The sequence below is a fragment of the Oncorhynchus kisutch genome, linkage group LG25 (assembly GCF_002021735.2).
Source record: "Oncorhynchus kisutch isolate 150728-3 linkage group LG25, Okis_V2, whole genome shotgun sequence".
Classification (NCBI taxonomy): Eukaryota; Metazoa; Chordata; class Actinopteri; order Salmoniformes; family Salmonidae; genus Oncorhynchus; species Oncorhynchus kisutch.
This window is the reverse complement of record NC_034198.2, coordinates 25,742,205-25,762,675: the sequence shown is the minus strand read 5'-3', so window position 1 is coordinate 25,762,675 and position 20,471 is coordinate 25,742,205. Positions and strand designations below refer to the sequence as shown.

The 20,471-nt window shown below is 43.5% G+C and overlaps 1 protein-coding gene across 3 annotated transcripts; it reads left to right on the top strand.

Moving 5' to 3' along the window:
- The first annotated feature begins 3,882 nt into the window (after window positions 1-3,882).
- Window positions 3,883-11,171, top strand: LOC109870050 (uncharacterized). Of its 3 annotated transcripts, XM_031804806.1 has the most exons (7): window positions 3,883-3,996; window positions 4,313-4,481; window positions 4,638-4,799; window positions 4,830-5,378; window positions 7,336-7,529; window positions 7,864-8,023; window positions 8,168-11,171. In XM_031804806.1, exons 1-7 carry the CDS (start codon window positions 3,994-3,996, stop codon window positions 8,308-8,310), a joined length of 1,380 nt encoding a protein of 459 aa, XP_031660666.1. In that variant the 5' UTR covers window positions 3,883-3,993; the 3' UTR covers window positions 8,311-11,171. The 3 variants fall into 3 exon arrangements, 2 of the variants coding, with proteins under 2 accessions (XP_031660666.1, XP_031660665.1); XM_031804805.1 differs by having other exon boundaries at window positions 4,638-5,378; XR_002252087.2 differs by lacking the exon at window positions 3,883-3,996 and adding an exon at window positions 4,020-4,069 and having other exon boundaries at window positions 4,638-5,378.
- The last annotated feature ends 9,300 nt before the right edge of the window (window positions 11,172-20,471 follow it).

Below are 20,471 nucleotides of genomic sequence, written 5' to 3'. Positions count from 1 at the left end.
TGTGGTCCATCTATTACCATATTTTCACAGCGTCACTTGTTTAAATCGCCTCCGCATAGGAGATTCGATTGACCGCTCTAACTTTTGCCATCTCAATCTCCTTCACCCTTACAGGGCACTCCAGGAACTCATGATTCCCATCACAATTGAAACACTGTTGTCTTTCTGTACATTGTTCTTCAGTATACTCCGTCCGTCTGCACACACTTGAAACATGGACAAATCCTTTACAATTTTTACACTGCAGTGGTTTGGGGACGAAAACTCTTACAGCATATCTTACATAACCAAGCTTCACATGCGTAGGTAAGTGCTCTTTATTAAAAAACAACAGGATGACAGACTTTCTTATTTTTCTCCATTCACCCAGCAGGTGGCCCATTCCTCCTGACAGAGCTGGTGTAACTGAGTCAGGTTTGTAGGCCTCCTTGCTCTCACACACTTTTTCAGTTCTGCCCACAAATTTTCTATGGAATTCAGGTCAGGGCTTTGTGATGGCCACTCCAATACCTTAGCAGCATGATAAAAAAAAAGTGTACATGTAAATAGTCAAGGTGGCCATTTTATGAATTGTTCATTAGTCTTATGGCTTGTGGGTAGAAGCTGTAAAGGAGCCTTTTGGTCCTCGAGTTTGCGCTCCGGTACAGCTTGCCATGCGTTAGCAGTGAGAACAGTCTATTACTTGGGTGACTGGAGTCTTTGACAATTTTCTGGGCCTTCCTCTGACAACTCCTAGCATATAGGTCATGGATGTCAGGAAGGTAGGCTCCAGTGATGTACCCTACCCTCTGTAGTGCCTTACGGTCAGATGCCGAGCAGTTGCCATACCAGGTGGTGATGCAACCGGTCAGGATGCTCTCGATGGTGCACCTGTAGAACCTCATTAGGATCTGGGGACCCATGCCAAATCTTTTCAGTCTCCTGAAGGGGAAAATGTGTTGTCGTGCCCTCTTCACGACTGTTTTGGTGTGTTTGGACAATGATAGTTTGTTAGTGTTCTGGACACCATGGAGCTTGAAACACTCGACCTGCTCCACTTCAGCCCCGTCGGTGTTAATGGGGTCCTGTTCAGCGCTTATTTTCCTGTAGCCCACGATCAGCTCTTTGTCTTGCTCACATTGAGGGAGAGGTTGTAGTCCTGGCTCCACACTTCCAGGTCTCTGACCTCCTCCCTATAGACTGTCTCATTGTTGTCAGTGATCAGGCTAAGCACTGTTGTGTCGTCAGCAAACTTAATGATTGTGTTGGAGTCGTGCTTGGCCACGCAGTCGTGGGTGAACAGGGAGTACAGGAGGGGGGACTAAGCACGCACCCCTGAGAGGCCCCAGTATTGATGATCAGCGTGGCAGATGTGTTGTTGCCAGTTGCAAAGGGACGTGTTTAGTCCCAGAGTTCTTAGCTTAGTAATGAGGTTTGTGGGTACTATGGTGTTGAACGCTGAGCTGTAGTCAATGAACAGCATTCTCATATAGGTGTTCCTTTTGTCCAGGTGGGAAAGGGCAGTGTGGAGTGCAATTGAGATTGCATCATCTGTGGATCTGTTGGGGCGCTATGCGAATTGGAGTAGGTCTACGGTTTCCAGCATGATGGCGTTGATGTGAGCCATGACCAGCCTTTCCAAAGTATTTTGTGACTTCCGACGAGTGCTACCGGTCTGTAATCATTTAGGCAGGTTACATTCGCTGTCTTGGGCACAGGGACTATGGTGGTCTTTTTGAAACATGTAGGTTTTACAAACTCGGTCAGGGAGAGGTTGAAAATGTCAGTGAAGACACTTGCCAGTTCTTCCAAGCATGCTTTGAGTACATGTCCTGGTAATCGGTCTGGCCTCGTGGCTTTGTTGACCTGGAGAGGAATGTTGACCTGGAGAGCGTGATCTCACAGTCGTCTGGAACAGCTGGTGCACTCATGCCTGCTTCTGTGTTGCTTGCACCGAAGTGAATACTAAAGGCATTTAGCTCGTCTGGTAGGCTCGCTTCACTGGGCAGCTCACAGCTGGGTTTCCCTTCGTATTCGGTGTCGTTGGCCGTGTTTGAGATCATCAAAACCATGATGTATCTTGGTGTAACAGAATAACTTTAAACCGTCACATCAACAACTGACACACACAAAGCATCGTTAACCATCGCTCCACAAAAGCCACGGCCCTTGCAGAGCAAGGGGAACCACTACTTCAAGGTCTCAGAGCAAGTGACGTCACCGATTGAAACGCTATTTAGCGCGCACCATCGCTAACTAGCTAGCAGTTTCACATCCGTTACATTGGGTTAATTGTGACTGACTGACTGATCTACAAATAATATTGAGTAGTTATTTATGATGCAAGGTGATTTGCAGATGAGTCAGTCTTGCCTTGCCTTTAAAGTCGTCTATAACATAGAATGTGCCCTTTCTGTTTCTGGGCTCGTTTGAATGGTTAGGCAAAAGTAACCGACTATTGATGAAAGTTGAAGAGTGAAGTCGGGGGAGGTGTATTTACGACAGCCAAAAGTTGGACACTGATGTGGTTTTCCAACAGCAAGGCTCAGTGCAACATGGCAGTGTTGCCATTGTTTATAATAGTTGTTCTTTATAATGTCAAAATAAACATGTCTCCAAGCCCCATATCATACACTCACAAACTGAAAATATATGTGTGTATATTGTGCAAACAATTGGTGAGAGAGCCTCACATCACATTAATTTGTACATATCCACTGTATAGATGTACTGAGACAAAGTTGTTTCTTGTTTCAGTTACCTCTTTGGTCACGTTTGCTTGAGTCAAACAAAAAACCCCTATTGATGACAATTGAACCTCCCACAATGCAGGCGATGGCTGCAGGATGAAGTTGGTGAAGAGCAACTGAAGAAACCTGCAGTTGACTTGAAGGCGCAAGTCGGAAATGTTTTATCCCCATAATGCAACACAATTTGAAAGGCAGTGCTCAGATGCAGAGTAGTCTACATTTTGCGAGGATGGAGAGGCCAGAGATAGCCAGACTAGTAATTTTGGCTAAGGAACAGAAGTTGGGTATTGGAGAAAGGCCATCAGTGCGTGTTCTGCAAACAAAACAGTGGATGAAGCTGTGGCATGAGCGTGGTTTATGGATAGACGTGGTTATAGACAAGGAGGAAGATGGAGAGGTGCCGAGGGCAGAGGGAAGATGTGTGTTGCTTTGCTCTCTGGAGCAGGACGCCTTGGAAAGGAGTGATTACTGTGTTAAGTGTTGAGGTGGAGCAACTGAAATGGAAGATTCCCTGTGTCACACCCGCCGTTGGTGAGTGTGGTGAAACTGTCTGCCTTTTGAGTTTTAAAGCGGAGTCTTTACCTGACAAAGTCATGTTAGGATATTTCAGTTATGCTGTGAGAGCTTTTGTGCCGAACCCACTAAGGTGTTTCAGATACCAAGCTCATGGTCATTTTGCAGCAGTGTGTAGGAGGGAGATTCTGAGTAGAACAGAAGGTGTTGTGTGCTGAGGCAGCGAAGAGAGTAGAGGATGATGAGTCAAGGGTGAGTAGTAGGCCTTCGGTTCTAGGCCAATACAGAGTGATACAATTTGTGCTTCAGTAATGTTGGCTTCTTAGCATTCATTGCCATGGTTATCAACTGTACGGCAGAAACGGAACGTAAATCACAGAAATAGATGTTGTGGTGTCAGCTGCAGAGCAGTTCTTCGGTGTATGAGATTTTACTGAGGCAGCGCATCGGCCTGGTGTAGGATCAGTTAGGGTCAAAGTAGTGGAATGGAGTGGTGTTATTTATTCGAATTTTTATGACATAGCGGGACATAGGTGTAGGGTTAGTTGGTGGTGCATTTTTTCCCCCTTTCCCCCTTTAGAATTTGGGGCACAAAAACTAACGTGATTGACCACACACTCCCGCACAATAGGTGGCGGCATGTACAAACAAAATGTGCGAACAGACGATACCAAAGAAGAAGATGAAGATGAAGAAGACGGGTTTGACAGACGTGATCCGCTAGAACGCGCCTTCGTCGCTGTTCGGGATTATGGTAAGGCATTTCAATTAACGTTAGGGTAGCAGTTTTCGTTTCACTTTGAGGTACGCCTTTGGTGTAGCTTCCGGTATCTACGTTTTTCTTAGTATACTTATATCTAGCTATCTATCATGTTATTGCTGTCTAACATTAACGAGCCTATTTACCAAGTTAGCTAGCTAACATAGCACTTTGCTAGAATTTTAGCTTAACTAGTTACTATATTGTTATCACCGAAAAGTCAGTTTGCCGTGACCGACTGTTTGCTATCAACGCACATAACGTTCGCTGACTTGCTAAACTATTTGTAATTTATGTTTGTGTTTGACAGCATATCACAGTGCGAAAAGCAGCAGATGGTCGTTTGGTTTTATCCCAGTGCCAGAAGGACCACTTGTATCATTGCCCCTTCTGCCAGCCCTCAATTTTCAAGCCCCGAGACTATGCCAGTGTGTTGACACACATTGAGTCGCACAGATTGAAGGCTGTGCTGCATAGAGGTTAGCACATGTACCGTGATGTTACACATAGCTACACATACTAGCCCATAAAGTCTTTCATTAATTAGACTAGTTCAGTACCGGTCATCATCACATGATTATATAAACCAGGTAGTTTGTCCTGGATGTTGATTTGCTTGTTTTTATTCATTTCAGAGTTCACAATATTCATATGCCATCTGGAGTGCAGAGAAGCAAAGCATTTCCACTGCCCATATTGCCCCAAGACCTATGTAAATAGGAGTGATTTTACCAAACACATTCCACAATGTGAGTCAGTATGTTATCGAGCCCCAGGTTCAACAGCGAGAGCCCCAGATGTAACCAGTGCATCGGCGAGAGCCCCAGATGTAACCAGTGCATCGGCGAGAGCCCCAGATGTAACCAGTGCATCGGCGAGAGCCCCAGATGTAACCAGTGCATCGGCGAGAGCCCCAGATGTAACCAGTGCATCGGCGAGAGCCCCAGATGTAACCAGTGCATCGGCGAGAGCCCCAGATGTAACCAGTGCATCGGCGAGAGCCCCAGATGTAACCAGTGCATCGGCGAGAGCCCCAGATGTAACCAGTGCATCGGCGAGAGCCCCAGATGTAACCAGTGCATCGGCGAGAGCCCCAGATGTAACCAGTGCATCGGCGAGAGCCCCAGATGTAACCAGTGCATCGGCGAGCGGTTCAGCGTGTCCAGCTGTGAAACCTGCAGTCAAGCGGAAAATCAAGTGTTGCAACTGCAGTTTGTGGCTTAACAAAAAAAACCTGAGGAAACATCAACTTAGAAAACATACATCTGCTGAGAAGGGCATTACAGCTCACTCCAATCTCAAGGCTCAGTGCCTTGACCAGGACAATTGGGTGTTTGCAGAGGATAAACACATCTACCCTGTCTCTCCTTCTTCTGGTGAGCAGCAATAAGTAATGTATACAGTACCAGTCAAAAGATTGGTCACACCTACTCATTCAAGGTTTTTCTTTATTTTCACTATTTTCTACATTGTAGAATAATAATGAAGACAACTGCATGTTCTTAATGTTTTGACTACTCAGTGTATATTATATACAGTACCAGTCAAAAGTTGACACAACTACTCATTCCAGGATTTTTCTTTATTTTTACATAATAGAATAATAGTGAAGACATCAACACTGAAATAATGCATAAGGAATCATGTAGTAACCAAAAAAGTGTTAAACAAAACAAAATATGAGTTTCTTCAAAGTAGCCACCAATTGCCTTGTTGACACAGTTTTGCACACTCTTGACCTTCTCTCAACCAGCTTCACCTGGAATGCTTTTCCAATAGTCTTGAAGGAGTTCTCACATGCTGAGCACTTGTTGGCTGCTTTTCCTTCCCTCTGCGGTCCAACTCATCCCAAACCATCTCAATTGGGTTGAGGTTGGGTGATTGGAGGCATGGTCATCTGATGCAGCACTTCATTGCTCAAATAGCCCTTACACAGCCTGGCAGTGTGTTGGGTCATTGTCCTGTTGAAAAAAAAAATATTTTCCCACTAAGCGCTAACCTGATGGGATGGCGTATCGCTGCAGAATGCTGTGGTAGCCATGCTGGGTAAGTGTGCCTTGAATTCTAAATAAATCACTGTCACCAGCAAAGCACCATCACATCTCTTCCTCCATGCTTCACGGTGGGAAATACACACGCAGAGATCCGTTCACCTACTCTGCCTCTCACAAAGACACAGCGTTTGGAACCAAAGTGTCAAATTTGAACACAGACCAAAGGAGAGATTTCCACCGGTCTAATGTCCATTGCTTGTGTTCCTTGACCCAAGCAAGACTCTTATTGGTGTCCTTTAGTAGTGGTTTCTTTGCAGCAATCGACCATGAAGGCCTGATTCACGCAGTCTCCTCTGAAGAGTTGAAGTTGAGATGTCTGTTACTTGACCGCTGTGAAGCATTTATTTGGGCTGCAATTTGAGGCTGGTAACTAATTAACTTATCTTCTGCAGCTGAGGTAACTCTGGATCTTCCTTTCATGAGGGCCAGTTTCATCATAGTGCTTGTTAGTTTTTGCAACTGCACTTGAAGAAACTTTCAAAGTTCTTCAAACACTTGTTAACTGAAATGCGTTCTGGGTGACTATCTTATGAAGCTGATTGAGAGAATGTCAAGAGTGTGCAAAGCTGTCATCAACGCAAAAGGTGTCTACTTTGAAGAATCTCAAATATATATATTTTTTTTATTTAACACTTTTTTTTCTGGTTACTACATGATTCCTTATGTGTTATTTCATAGTTTTGATGTCTTCACTATTATTCTATAATGTAAAAATAAAGAAAAACCCTGGAATGAGTAGCTGTGTCAGCTTTTGACTGGTACTGTATATGATAATATACTGAGTATACAAAACATGAAGAATATGCTGTTTCCATGAGACTGACCAGGTGAAATCTATGATCCCTTATTGATGTCACTTGTTAAATCCACTTCAATCAGTGTAGATGAAGGGTAAAATAATAAGATTTTTCAGCCTTGAGACAATTTGAGACGTGTATGTGTGCCTTTCAAAGTTTTTGAATGGTCAAGACAAAATGGAAGTGCCTTTGAACGGGGTATGGTGGTAGCTGCCAGGCGCTTTGGTTTGTGTCAAGAACTGCAACGCTGCTGGGTTTATCACAGTCAACAGATCGGTTTATATGAAGAATGGTCCACCAGCCAACTTGACATAACTGTGATAACCATTGGAGTCAACATTGGCCAGTATCCATGTGGAATGCATTCGACAACTTGAGTCCATGCCCTGATGAATTGAGTCTGTTCTGAGGGCAAAAGGGCACTCTTGTCCACCTCATTGTGTATTAGTGAAATGCCCCTTTTTTTTTTAAATGTCTTTCAGTGCTAATTCGGGAAATGCTTACCAAGCAAGAGATGATACTGGAACAACAGACACTCATCCTACGACTCTTACAAACAGCACAGCAGAATGGAGCAGAATATGCGATCGAAGGAGGCCTTCTGCCATTGAAGGATCAACAAAGTCTCCAGAGGCTGGAAACCGATCTTCAGGGGGCTGACTTCAAACTTAAACTGGTGAGTTTCATTCCACTTCATCTAATGCTCTTTTAGAGTGATTCAGGGGGAGTTCATGGGATTCAAATCAAATTCAGATATGCAAGAAGGGGAAAAAAGTAGGATGAATGTCCACAAACTTTTTGTGAAATGGAAAATGGGTCTCACTCCCCAGTAAACTTATCAACTTTATGTAGGATTAAAGCATGACGTTTCAACCTCCAAAGACCTTCATCAGAATTAGCATACAAGTTTCTTAACCATATATGCTTCCCTCGCCTGGGGAAAAGTGGCAGTCACTTGTGGCTTAGTTTGTCAATTGATACATTATTCAAATGTTTTTTTCCCCCTTTAGATTAACCACTTGAGCCTCGTTGGGGGATGCGATGTGAAGGATGTCGTGTGGCGTTTAATGAGGCACACAATTTCCAATGCGCTGGCAAAAAACATGAATTGGAGAGGAGTGAATAGGAAAATCTCTCTTGGATCTCTTCGACTAAGAGAGGTTTTGATTGGTAAGGATTTCTCATATTTGCAAATGTCTCATGACACGAATGGCTTCCTGCAATGCAATTACCATGACATTTTAAAGTATTCAATTCACCCTGTTGCAACAAAATGTTCACATCTTTGCGACCACTTGTGTTCTTGTTCATTAGCTGTTGTCCGGAAGAATCCGTTAACATCTAAAGCATCTGAGAGCGATGTGGAGTCTGTCATGAAAAAGTGGTTGCAGCTGGCAGCATACCGGGAAGGAGGGAGAAGGAGACGAGACAGGAGTGTGGTGGCACCTGTGCCGTGATGGACTTGGGGAGAGGGGTGTATTTTAAGTGATAATGCCCAAAAAGCCGTGGTTTGGAGGACATATTGGCATTCGTCTCAGGCCAGCAAACCGTGCCGCTATGTCATCCAAACCCTAGCTTTGAGGGCATTATCGCTTTAATACAATGGTTACCAACCTATGAAAATATGTAAATCATTATTTTAATTCAATGTTATTTTGATGAATTTATTCATATCATTTCCATCCTTTCTCGAGATATAGTCCCACACACAAATCTAGGGTCGCTTGTTGTTCATTCTATTGGCATCGTTGCCAACCAAACCGGTCATTAGTTCTATACGTTCAATGCCAAGCTAGCATAGCTATCTAAGCTAAATGGCTATACTAGACACAATTTGATTTGAATCAATTTGTTATCCTCGCACCTTAGCTAGCTAGTTGTATGTTACTATGAAAACCAGACCTACTTGCCGCCTGTCTCGTTTGGACAGTTTCAATGATTTGGTGGAGATCGCAATTCAAAATTTAATCAAATCAAAATTGTATTTGTCACATGCACCGGAAATGCTTACTTACAAGCCTTAAACCAACAATGCCATTTTAAGAAAAAGAGATATAAAAGAGCAGCAGTAAAATAACAATAGCGAAGCTATATACACAGGGGGTACTGGTACAGAGTCTATGTGCGTGGGCACCAGTTAGTCAAGGTAAGAGGTAATATGTACATGTAGGTAGAGTTAAAGTGATCATGCATAGATAATGAAACCGAGTAGCAGTAGTGTAAAAGGGGAGGGGGGGGCAGTGCAAATTGTCTGGGTAGCCATTTGATTAGCTGTTCAGGAGTCTTATGGCTTAAGGATCGGACCCCTTTTTCAATATTTGCCTAAAATGTCATACTCAAATCTAACTGCCTGTAGCTCAGGCCCTGAAGCAAGGATATGCATTTTGTTAATACTATTTTGAAAGGAAACACTTTGAAGTTTGGAAATGTGAAAGGAATGTAGGAGAATGTAACACATTAGATCTGGTAAAAAATAATACAAAGAAAAAATATACCATCTTTGAAATGCAAGAGAAAAGCCATACTGTATTATTCCAGCCCAGGTGCAATTTACATTTTGGCCACTAGATGGCAGCAGTGTATATGCACAGTTTTAGACTTATCCAATGAACCATAGAAACATAATCACACAAATTCAAGCAGGACTGCCCAAATGTGCCTAATTGGTTTATTAATAACTTCATGTTCAAAACTGTACACTCTCCTCAAACAATAGCATGGTATTCTTTCACTGTAATAGCTACTGTAAATTGAACAGTGCAGTTAGGTTAACAAGAATTTAAGCCTTTTGCTTATCATATATGTCTGTCCTAGGAAATGTTCCTGTTACTTACAACCTCATGCTAATCGCATTAGCCTACGTTAGCGCCGTCCCCCAGGGGGCCCACCGATCCTGAAGAAGTTGTTTAAGAAGCCTTTTGGATACCTAGACATGGTGCTCCGGTACCTCTTGCTGTGCGGGAGCAGAGAGAACAGTCTATGACTAGGGTGGCTGGAGTCTGACCATTTTTAGGGCCTTCTGACACTGCCTTGTATAGAGGTCCTGGATGGCAGGAAGCTCGGAGTACAGGAGGGGACTGAGCAAGCACCCCCATGGGCCCCCTGTGTTGAGGATCAGCATGGCGAATGTTGTTACCCACCCTTACCACCTAGGGGCGGCCCATCAGGAAGTCCAGGATCCAGTTGCAGAGGGAGGTGTTTAGGCGCAGGGTCCTTAGCTTAGTGATGAGCTTTGAGGGCACTATGGTGTTGAAGGCTGAGCTGTACAATGAATAGCATTCTCACATAGGTATTCCTTTTGTCCAGGTGGGAAAAGGCAGTGTGGAGTGCAATAGAAATTTCATGGCGACAGAAGTGAGTGCTACGGGTCGGAAGTCATTTAGGCAGGTTACTATGGTGGTCTGCTTGAAACATGTTGGTATTAGACTTAGTCAGGGACAGGTTGAAAATGTCAGTGAAGACACTTGCCAGTTGGTCAGCGCATGCTTGCAGTACACATCTTGTAAATCTGTCTGGCCTTGTGAATGTTGACCTGTTTATAGGTCTTACTCACATCTGCTATGGAGAGTGTGATCACACAATTGTCAGGGACAGCTGATGCTCTCATGCATGTTTCAGTGTTACTTGCATAGAAGTCATTTAACTTGTCTGGTAGGCTCGTGTCACTGGGCAGCTCGTGGCTGTGCTTCCCTTTGTAGTCTGTAATAGTTTGCAATCCCTGCGATGAGCGCTCGAGCCAGTGTAGTAGGATTCAATCTTAGTCCTGTATTGATGCTTGGCCTGTTTTATTGTTTGTCGGAGGGCATAGCGGGATTTCTTATAAGCTTCCGGGTTAGAGTCCCGCTCTTTGAAAGCGGCAACTCTACCCTTTAGCTCAGTGAGGATGTCTGTAACCCATGGCTTCTGGTTGGTGTATGTACGCGCAGTCACTGTGGGGACGACATCATCGATGCATTTGAAGCCAGTGACTGATGTTGTGTACTCCTCAATGCCATTGGAAGAATACCGAACATATTCCAGTCTGCTAGCAAAACAGTCGTGTAGCTTAGCATCTGCATCGTCTGACCACTTTTTTTTATTGACCGAGTCACTGGTGCTTCCTGCTTTAATTTATGCTTCTAAGCAGGAATCAGGAGGATAGAGTTATGGTCAGATTTGTCAAATGGAGGGCGAGGGAGAGCTTTGTACGCATCTGTGTGAAGTTTAGGTGGGCTAGAGTTTCCACCCCCCTCTCCCCTCTGGTTGCATGTTTAACATGCAGGTAGAAATTGGGTAAAATGGATTTGTTTCCTGCATTAAAGTCCCCAGCCACTCTGGATGAGTTTTTTTCCTGTTTTCTTACGACTGTATACAGCTCATTGAGTGCTGTCTTAGTGCCAGCATAGGTTTGTGGTGGTAAATAGACAGCAATCTAATATTAGATTTTAATGCACCAACTGTTTACACATATACATAGAGCACCACCCCTTGTCTTACCAGATGCGCCTGTTCTATCCTTCCGAAAAAAGCGTCAAACCCGCTTATAACCTGCTTTAATATAGGTTATTCATGTCGCTGTTCAGCCATGACTGGGTGAAACATGAGATATTACAGTTTATAATGGCCTGTTGGGTAGGATATACAGTTGAAGTCGGAAGTTTACATACACTTATGTTGGAGTCATTAAAACTAGTTTTTAAACCACTGCACAAATTTCTTGTTAACAAACTATAGTTTTGGCAAGTTGGTTAGGACATCAACTTTGTGCATGACACACGTAATTTTTCCACTTATAATTCACTCACAATTCCAGTGGGTCAGAAGTTTACATATACTAAGTTGACTGTGTCTTTAAACTGCTTGGAAAATTCCAGAAAATGATGTCATGGCTTTAGAAGCTTCTGATAGACTAATTAACATAATTTGAGTCAATTGGAGGTGTACATGTGGATGTATTTCAAGGTCTACCTTCACACTCAGTGCCTCTGCTTGACTTCATGGGGAAATCAACCAAGACTTAAGAAAAAAAATTGTAGTCCTCCACAAGTCTGGTTCAAACGCCTGAAGGTATCACGTTCATCTATACAAACAATAGTACGCAAGTATAAGCACCATGGGACCACGCAGCCGTCATACCGCTCAGGAAGGAGATGCGTTCTGTCTCCTAGAGATGAACGTACTTTGGTGTGAAAAGTGCAAATCAATCCCAGGACAACAGCAAAGGACCTTGTGAAGATGCCGGAGGAAACTGGTACAAAAGTATCTATATCCACAGTAAAACGAGTCCTATATCGACATAACCTGAAAGGCCGTTCAGCAAGGAAGAAGCCACTGCTACAAAACCGCCATTAAAAAGCCAGACTATGGTTTGCAACTGCACATGGGGACAAATATACTTTTTGGGGAAATGTCCTCTGGTCTGATGAAACAAAAATGGAACTGTTTGGCCATAATGACCATCGTTATGTTTGGAGGATAAAGTGGGAGGCGTTCAAGCCAAAGAACACCATCCCAACCATGAAGCACGGGGGTGGCAGCATCATGGTGTGGGTGTGCTTTGCTGCAGGAGGGACTGGTGCACTTCACAAAATAGGTGACATCATGATAAAGGAACATTATGTGGATATATTGAAGCAACATCTCAAGACATCAGTCAGGAAGTTAAAGCTTGGTCACAAATGGGTCTTCCAAATGGACAATGACCCCAAGCATACTTCCAAAGTTGTGGCAAAATGGCTTAAGGACAACAAAGTCAAGGTATTGGATTGGCCATCACAAAGCCCTGACCTCAATCCCATAGAAAATTTGTGGGCAGAACTGAAAAAGCGTGTGTGAGCAAGGAGGCCTACAAACCTGACTTAGTTACACCAGCTCTGTCAGGAGGAATGGGCCAAAATTCACCCAACATATTGTGGGAAGCTTGTGGAAGGCTACCCAAAACGTTTGACCCAAGTTAAACAATTTAAAGGCAATGCTACCAAATATTAACTGAGTGTATGTAAACGTCTGACCCACTGGGAATGTGATGAAAGAAAGAAATAATTCTCTCTACTATTATTCTGACATTTCAGATTCTTAAAATAAAGTGGTGATCCTAACTGACCTAAGACAGGGAATTGTTACAAGGATTAAATGTCAGGAATTGTGAAACTGAGTTTAAATGTATTTGGCTAAGGTGTATGTAAACTTCCGACTTCAACTGTACGTGCTCGTATCCAATGATTGTACGTTGGCTATTAGGGCCAATGTAAAGGCAGATTACCCACTCGCCGTCGGATCCTTACAGGACACCAAGACCTATGTCGCCGATATCTCTTTTCAGCGAATGACTGGGATGAGGGCCTTGTCGGGTGTCTGAAGTAAATCCTTTCGCGTCTAACTCGTTAAAGATCTAATCTTCCAGTACGGGGTGAGTAATCGCTGTCCTGATATCTAGAAACTATTTTCGGTCATAGTAGATGGTGGCAGAAACATTGTCCAAAATAAGTTTAAAATAACATGGGAAAAAAAACAATAGAACAATTGTTTCGGGGACTGTAAAATGTCATACTTCTGCGCCATTAATTCCCTGCAAAGATCAGAAGCAGACAAGGTGTTTTCAAATCTCTGCTGTTGAAAAGCAAATGCTAACCTGAAAAAAAGGGGAATTATTGTCCTAGATGTGAACTCGTGCCAATTACTGGTGAGTTATGTGTAATTTTGAAATGTGCAATCAGCAGTCTTTCTCTTGTTATATCAGTCACTGACAGTCACTCAATTAGCTATGTCAGCTAACACATTTTAGATTGGTAAGTTTGCTGGCTAGACTATGTAAACTTGAGTAATCATGGCCGAATACTGACATCAGCAGTCTTTCTCTTGTTATATCAGTCACTGACAGTCACTCAATTAGCTATGTCAGCTAACACATTTTAGATTGGTAAGTTTGCTGGCTAGACTATGTAAACTTGAGTAATCATGGCCGAATACTGACAGGGCATGTGCCCTGATCTCCAGGGGGCCCCCATTCATTTTGTTGGGCATTCTCAAATCATGAACATGGAAAACTTTGTTATACAATTGCAACATTTGCTCTCCCATAATGAGCTGTTCTCCCCTCAGCAGCCTCCACTGGATTTGAGTAGCTCTTAAAATAAGGGCTGTGTTTTGTGTCGGCTTACCCTGGCATAACGTTTTGATAACCGTGTAATTCTCTCTAGGACAAGGTGATTTAATTATATATAACTACAAATGCCATGAGCATATAGACAAGGCAAATGTTGGCTAAATGTACTGATGAATATATTTGCAACATTTTAAATGGACAATGCTGTGAAACTGTCTTGTGCAAGTTTTAAATTGACAATACCTGTTAGCAAAGGTGTCAGCTAGAGATTACCTTTTGGAGCTTGCAGGGATTTGTATTTTGCATAATGGCTACTTAGATGCTAATTAGCATTTTCGATTCAGAGTAAGTAGAGCTGAATATAGATATAGAGATAGATCTCTCTCATGGCTGGGTCGAGGATATCTTGGGCGGGGACCCAGGACTGTTCTTCTGGTCCGTACCCCTCCCAATTCATCAGGTAGTGGATGCGATCACCCAGGCACTTGGAGTCAAGGAGGGCTAGGACGTAATAAGCCGGTGCAACGCCGACGTCAAACGGAGGGGGTGCGCCAATGGAAGATGGAGAGGGCTGTACCTCACAGGCTTGAGAAGGGACACACGGAAGGATGAGATCCGGTGCAATTGGAGGCGGTAGGTGACAGGATTGATGCTGTGTGTTAGTTTGAAGGGACCAATGAGCAGGGGTCATGAAGCCGGATGTCCCGTGTAGAGGGCCACACGTTGCCCAGGGTGGAAGAGTGGAGTAGATTGGTGACGCCGGTCAGCGAACCGTTTCTGGGAGAGGGAAGCTCGAAGTTTTTAATTTAATTTTTAATTTAACCTTTATTTTACTAGGCAAGTCAGTTAAGAACAAATTCTTATTTTCAATGACGGCCTAGGAACAGTGGGTTAACTGCCTGTTCAGGGGCAGAACGACAGATTTGTACCTTGTCAGCTCGGGGATTCTTGCAACCTTTCGGTTACTAGTCCAATGCTCTAACCACTAGGCTACCCTGCCGCCCGGAGTAGGTGCTCGATGTGCGGTCTCCCAAACCTGTTCACTCCATCGAAACCACTCGTCGATGGCAGGCACAGTTCTGTGCTCTGTCTCCCATGGGAACACAGGGGGTTGGTATCCGAGGACACACTGAAAAGGAGTGCGGTATGCACCAGGGAGTTCTGTGGGTATTCGGCCCAGGCTAGATAGCGACTCCACTCGTGTGATTGGTGGGTGCAGTGTTGGCGAAGGTACTTCCCCATTTCCTGATTCAGGCGTTTCGTCTGCCCGTTGGTTTGGGGATGGTATCTGGAGGATAGGCTGATGGAGACCCCCAGTCGGTCGCAGAAGGCTCGCCACACCCTGGAGAAGAACTGGGGTCTCCGAAACAATGTCTTCCCGGGATCTCATACAGACAACACCTGTTGGAACATGCACTCGGCCATTTCCATGGCATTAGGTAGACGTGGAAGGGGGATGAGTCGGCACATCTTGGAGAACCGGTCCACTACAACTAAAATAGTGAAGCCCGAAGAGTCTGGCAGATCACTGAGGAAATCCTTGGTGATGTGGGACCATGGTCTGTGTGGTGTAGGTAAAGGCTCGAATTTACCGGTAGGTAGTTGGCGAGGGCTCTTTGCCCATGCACAGACGGGACAGGAAAGAACGTGATCTCGGACGAATGCTGTTAGTGATGACCACCAGAACTTGCATGTCAGTAGTGCCGTGGTCCAGGTGATCCCGGGATGGCCAAATGCATACATGAGAGCACGCTACGGCTTCTGAGACAAACATGCAAAAGGACTATAGGAGGAAGGTGGAATCCTATTAACTGATTACAAAGGGAAACCAAGCCGTGAGATGCAGAACTCCCAAACGAGCCAAATGCCTTTTATGCTCACTTCAAGGAATACAACATTGAGTCTTGCGTGAAAGCCCATTGTTCCAATCTCAAAGCATGCATAGATCAGCTGACAAGTGTTTTCACTGACATTTTCAATCTCTTCTTGCCCCAGTCTGCAATCCCAACATGTTTCAAGCTGACCACCATTGTTCCTGTTCACAAGAACTCCCAAGGTAACCTGCATAAATGACAATCGCCCTGTAGAACACACATCTGTAATTATGAAGTGCTTTGAAAGAATGGTCATGACACACAATCATCCCAGACACCCTGGACCCATTCAAATTGGTATTCTGCCCCAACAGATCCACAGATGACACAATCTAAATTGCACTTCACACTGCTCAGCGTTAAAAACACCATAGTCCGCTCTGCAACTGGATCCTGGTCTTCCTGACTCACCTGCACAGTCGTGGATAGGGCACGACAGGACCTCTTCCCCCTCAGGATACTGAAAAGATTTAGCATCCTGAAACAGTTCTACAGCTGCACCATCGAGAGCATCTTGACTGGCTGCTTCACTGCTTGGTATGGCAAATGCACCGCCCTCGATGGCAAAGCGCTACAGAGGGTGGTGCGGACAGCCCAGTACATCACTGAGGCCGAACTCCCCACCATTCGGGACCTCTATATCAGGTGGTGTCCGAGGAAGGCCCAAAAAATTGCCCAAGATTACTGCCACCCAAGCCATAGACTGTTCACTCTGCTATTGTCCGGTAAACAGTACTGGAGCATCGGCTCTTGGACCAACATGCTCCTAGACAGCTTCCACCCCCAAGCCATAAGACTGCTAAAAAGCCGTAAGCCTAGAGGGGCAGCAGGTTGCCTAGCATTTAATAGAGTTGTACCAATAACCGAAAGGTCAATGGTTCGAATGCCCAAGCCGCCAAGGTGTAAAAATCTGCCGTTCTGCCCTTGAGCAAAGGTAGTTAACCCCCAACAACAACTGCTTCCCGGGAGCCGATGACGTGGACGTCGATTAAGCAAGCCCCCAGCACCACTGATTCAGAGGGGTTGGGTTAAATGCGAAAGACCAGTTTCGGTTTAATGCATTGTTGTGCAGCTGACTAGGTATCCCCTTTCCTTTCTCTAAGACTGTTAAATAGTCCGGGTAACCAGTTAATTAACTATCTGCATTGACTCTATCCTGCACTGACTCGCAAAACTAGTGCATATACTGTCAACTCGCATACACTACATACGTACACAACACATACATCATATTCTGCTGCAACTGTTCATTATTTTACTTGTATTATAATTTATCCTGCTGCCTAGCCACTTTACCCTGCCTTCATGTACATGTCCACCTCAATTACCTCATACACCTGCACATTGATCTTATACTAGTAGTCACTGTAGAACTCCATTCTTGTGTATTTTATTCCATGTGTTACTAATTTATTTGTATTATTATTATCTGCATCATTGGGAAAGGCTTGTATGTCATTACAACTGTGAGTCTTTAAAGAGCTTTCCACACCTGGATTGTGCAAAATTTGCCCATTATTCTTTTCAAAATTCATCAAGCCCTGTCAACTTGGTTGTTAAATTCTAGACAACAATTTTCAGGTCTTGCCATAGATTTTCAAGTAGATTTAAGTCAAAACTGTAACTTGACCACTCAACAACATTCACTGTCTTCTTGGTTATCAACTCCAGTGTAGATTTGGCTTTCTTTTTTTAGGTTATTGTCCTGAATTAATCTCCCAGTGTCTGGTGAAAACAGACTAAACCAGGTTTTCCTCTGATTTTGCCTGTGCTTAGCACCATTAGTTTTTTTTATCCTGAAAAACTCCCCAGTCCTAAACAATTACAAGCATGACCATAACATGATGAAGCCATTGCTATGCTTGAAAATATGGAGAGTGGTACTCAGTAATGTGTTGTTGGATTTGCCCCAAACATAACACTTTGTATTCAGGACAAAAAGTGAATTGATTTGCCACATTTCTTGCAGTATTACTTTAGCCTTGTTGCAAATCGGATGCATGTTTTGGAATATTTGTATTCTGTACAAGCTTTCTTCTTTTCACTCTGTCAATTAGGTTAGTATTGTGGAGAAACTACAATGTTGTTGATCCATCCTCAGTCTTATCCTATCACAGCCATTAAACTAACTGTTTTAAAGTTACCATTGGCCTGATGGAGAATTCCTTGAGTGTTTTTTTTTCCCTCTCCGGCAACTGAGTTGGGAAGGACTGGTTCAGTCTGTATCTTTGTAATGACTGGCTGTATTGCTACAACATCCGAAGTGTAATTAATAACTTCACCATGCTCAAAGGGATATTCAATGTCTGCTTTTTTTAAATATATTTTTTATACCCATCAACCAATAGGTGCCCTTCTTTGCAAGGCATTGCAAAACCTCCCTGGTCGTTGAAATTCACTGCTCGACTGAGGGACCTACATATAATTGTAAGTGTGGGGTACAGAGATGAGGTAGTCGTTCTCTATAAGGTCCCACAGTTGACTTTGCATGTCAGAACAAAACCAAGCCATGAGGTCGAAGGGATTGTCCGTAGAGCTCCGAGACAGGATTGTGTCGAGGCACCAATCTGGGCAAGGGTACCAAAACATTTCTGCAGCATTGAAGGTTCCCCAAGAACACAGTGGCCTCCAACATTCTTAAATGGAAGAAGTTTGGAACCATCAAGACTCTTCCTAGAGCCGGCCAAACTGAGCAATCGAGGGAGAAGTTTCCGATGCCAATAAAGACCTTTGAATTCAATGAGAGGAGGGGGAGAGAGATGGGGATGGAAGGAAAGAAGTAGCAAGAGAGAATACCGGAGAGAGAGAGAGAGAAGGGTGAAGATGGGAGGGAGAAAGAGACCGATAGGATCTGGCTAAAAATACTTGAATCAGTTATAGAACCCATTACCCTTTATGGTTGTGAGATCTGGGGTCCGCTCACCAACCAAGAATTCACAAAATGGCGACTGTACACAAAGGATATTTTTGCAGAATTCTGCATGCAATGTAAAACACCAAATAATACATGCAGAGCAGAATTAAGCCGATACCCCCTAATGATCAAAATCCAGAAAAGAGCCATTCAATTCCACAACCACCTAAAAGGAAGCAATTCCCAAACTTTCTGTAACCAAAGTCATCACCTACAACGAGATGAACCTGGAGAAGAGTCCCCTAAGCAAGCAGGTCCTGGGGCTCTGTTCACAAACACAAACAGAATCCCAGAACAGCAACACAATTACGCCCAACCAAATCATGATTACATAAAAAGTTAATTACTTGACACATTGGAAATAATTAACAAAAAAACTGGGCAAATTAGAATGCTATTTGGCCCTATACAGAGAGTATAAATACCTGACCACTGTGACTGACCAGAAATTAAGGAAAGATCTGACTATGTACAGACTCATTGACTATAGAGGCCGCCGTAGGCAGACTTGGCTCTCAAGAGAAGACAGGCTATGTGCACACTGCTCCAAAAAATGTGGAAACCGGGCTGCACTTCCTAACCTCCCAAATGTAAAACCATATTAGAGACCCAAATTTCCCTCAGATTACACAGACCCACAAAGAATTTGAAAACAAATCCAATTTTGATATACTTATATTGGGTGAAATACCAGTATGCCATCACAGCAGCAAGATTTGTGACCTGTTTACACAAGAAAAGAGCAACCAGTGAAGAACAAACAACACCATTGTAAATATTTGTTTATTTATTTTCCCTTTTGTACTGTATCTATTTGCACATTGTTACAACACGGTGTATAGCCATAATATGACATTGAAATGTTCCATTGGAACTTTTGTGAGTGTAATGTTTACTGTTTTTCCCTTTTGTTTATTTCACTTGCTTTGGCAATGTAAATATTTGTTTCCCATGCCAACAAAGCTCTTTGAAATGAATTGAGAGAGAGGAGGGAGATAAGCAGAGGTGGGATAATGTAAATCCCTTACAAAAATGTACCATGGTAGTACAATGAAAAAATGCCATGGTACTATCATGGTTTTTTTGGAAACTACCATGGCACGAATATTACCATGTTATTTTTCTGCCATGGTAGGGTAGTGGAAATTTCCTGTACTTACCAAATCATGAGAGCAAACCACCACACAAGTCAGAGTTATCATAAAGTCCATCTTTCATTATTATGAGCTCCATCACAACCCTGTGACTCTCAGATCAATTCAGTGTCTATAAATGAATTCTCTGAGAGTCCTTACACATTGCAACTGAGATCCTTTATAGCAAAGACACACACAGCCAGACAGCATTGGCTATAAATTATCGTTCAGCTTTGTCTCCTAAACTATGTTCTTATCTCGCTCTTGGTACCTCTCAGGACCAAAAACAAAACCTCATCCACTAGCATATATCAAATACACCCCTTCCTGGACAAGATCACAGAGAGACAGTGACTGGCACACAGACATTGTGGAGCCAAGAGATAATTGGTTCCCCCTCAATCACCCCTTCACATGGTTTAAAATATATGTTTACATATGAAGACAAGCTTGACCTCTCCCCTTTCTGTGGCCCAAGTAACTGAACCCTGACAGAGAACAGATAACTGCAAACGGCCAACAGTATTATCCAAAAGAAGACATTCTAATGACAAATATCTCACATAAGCATGCAATAAAATAAATTCAACATTTTATTTATAAATGTTAC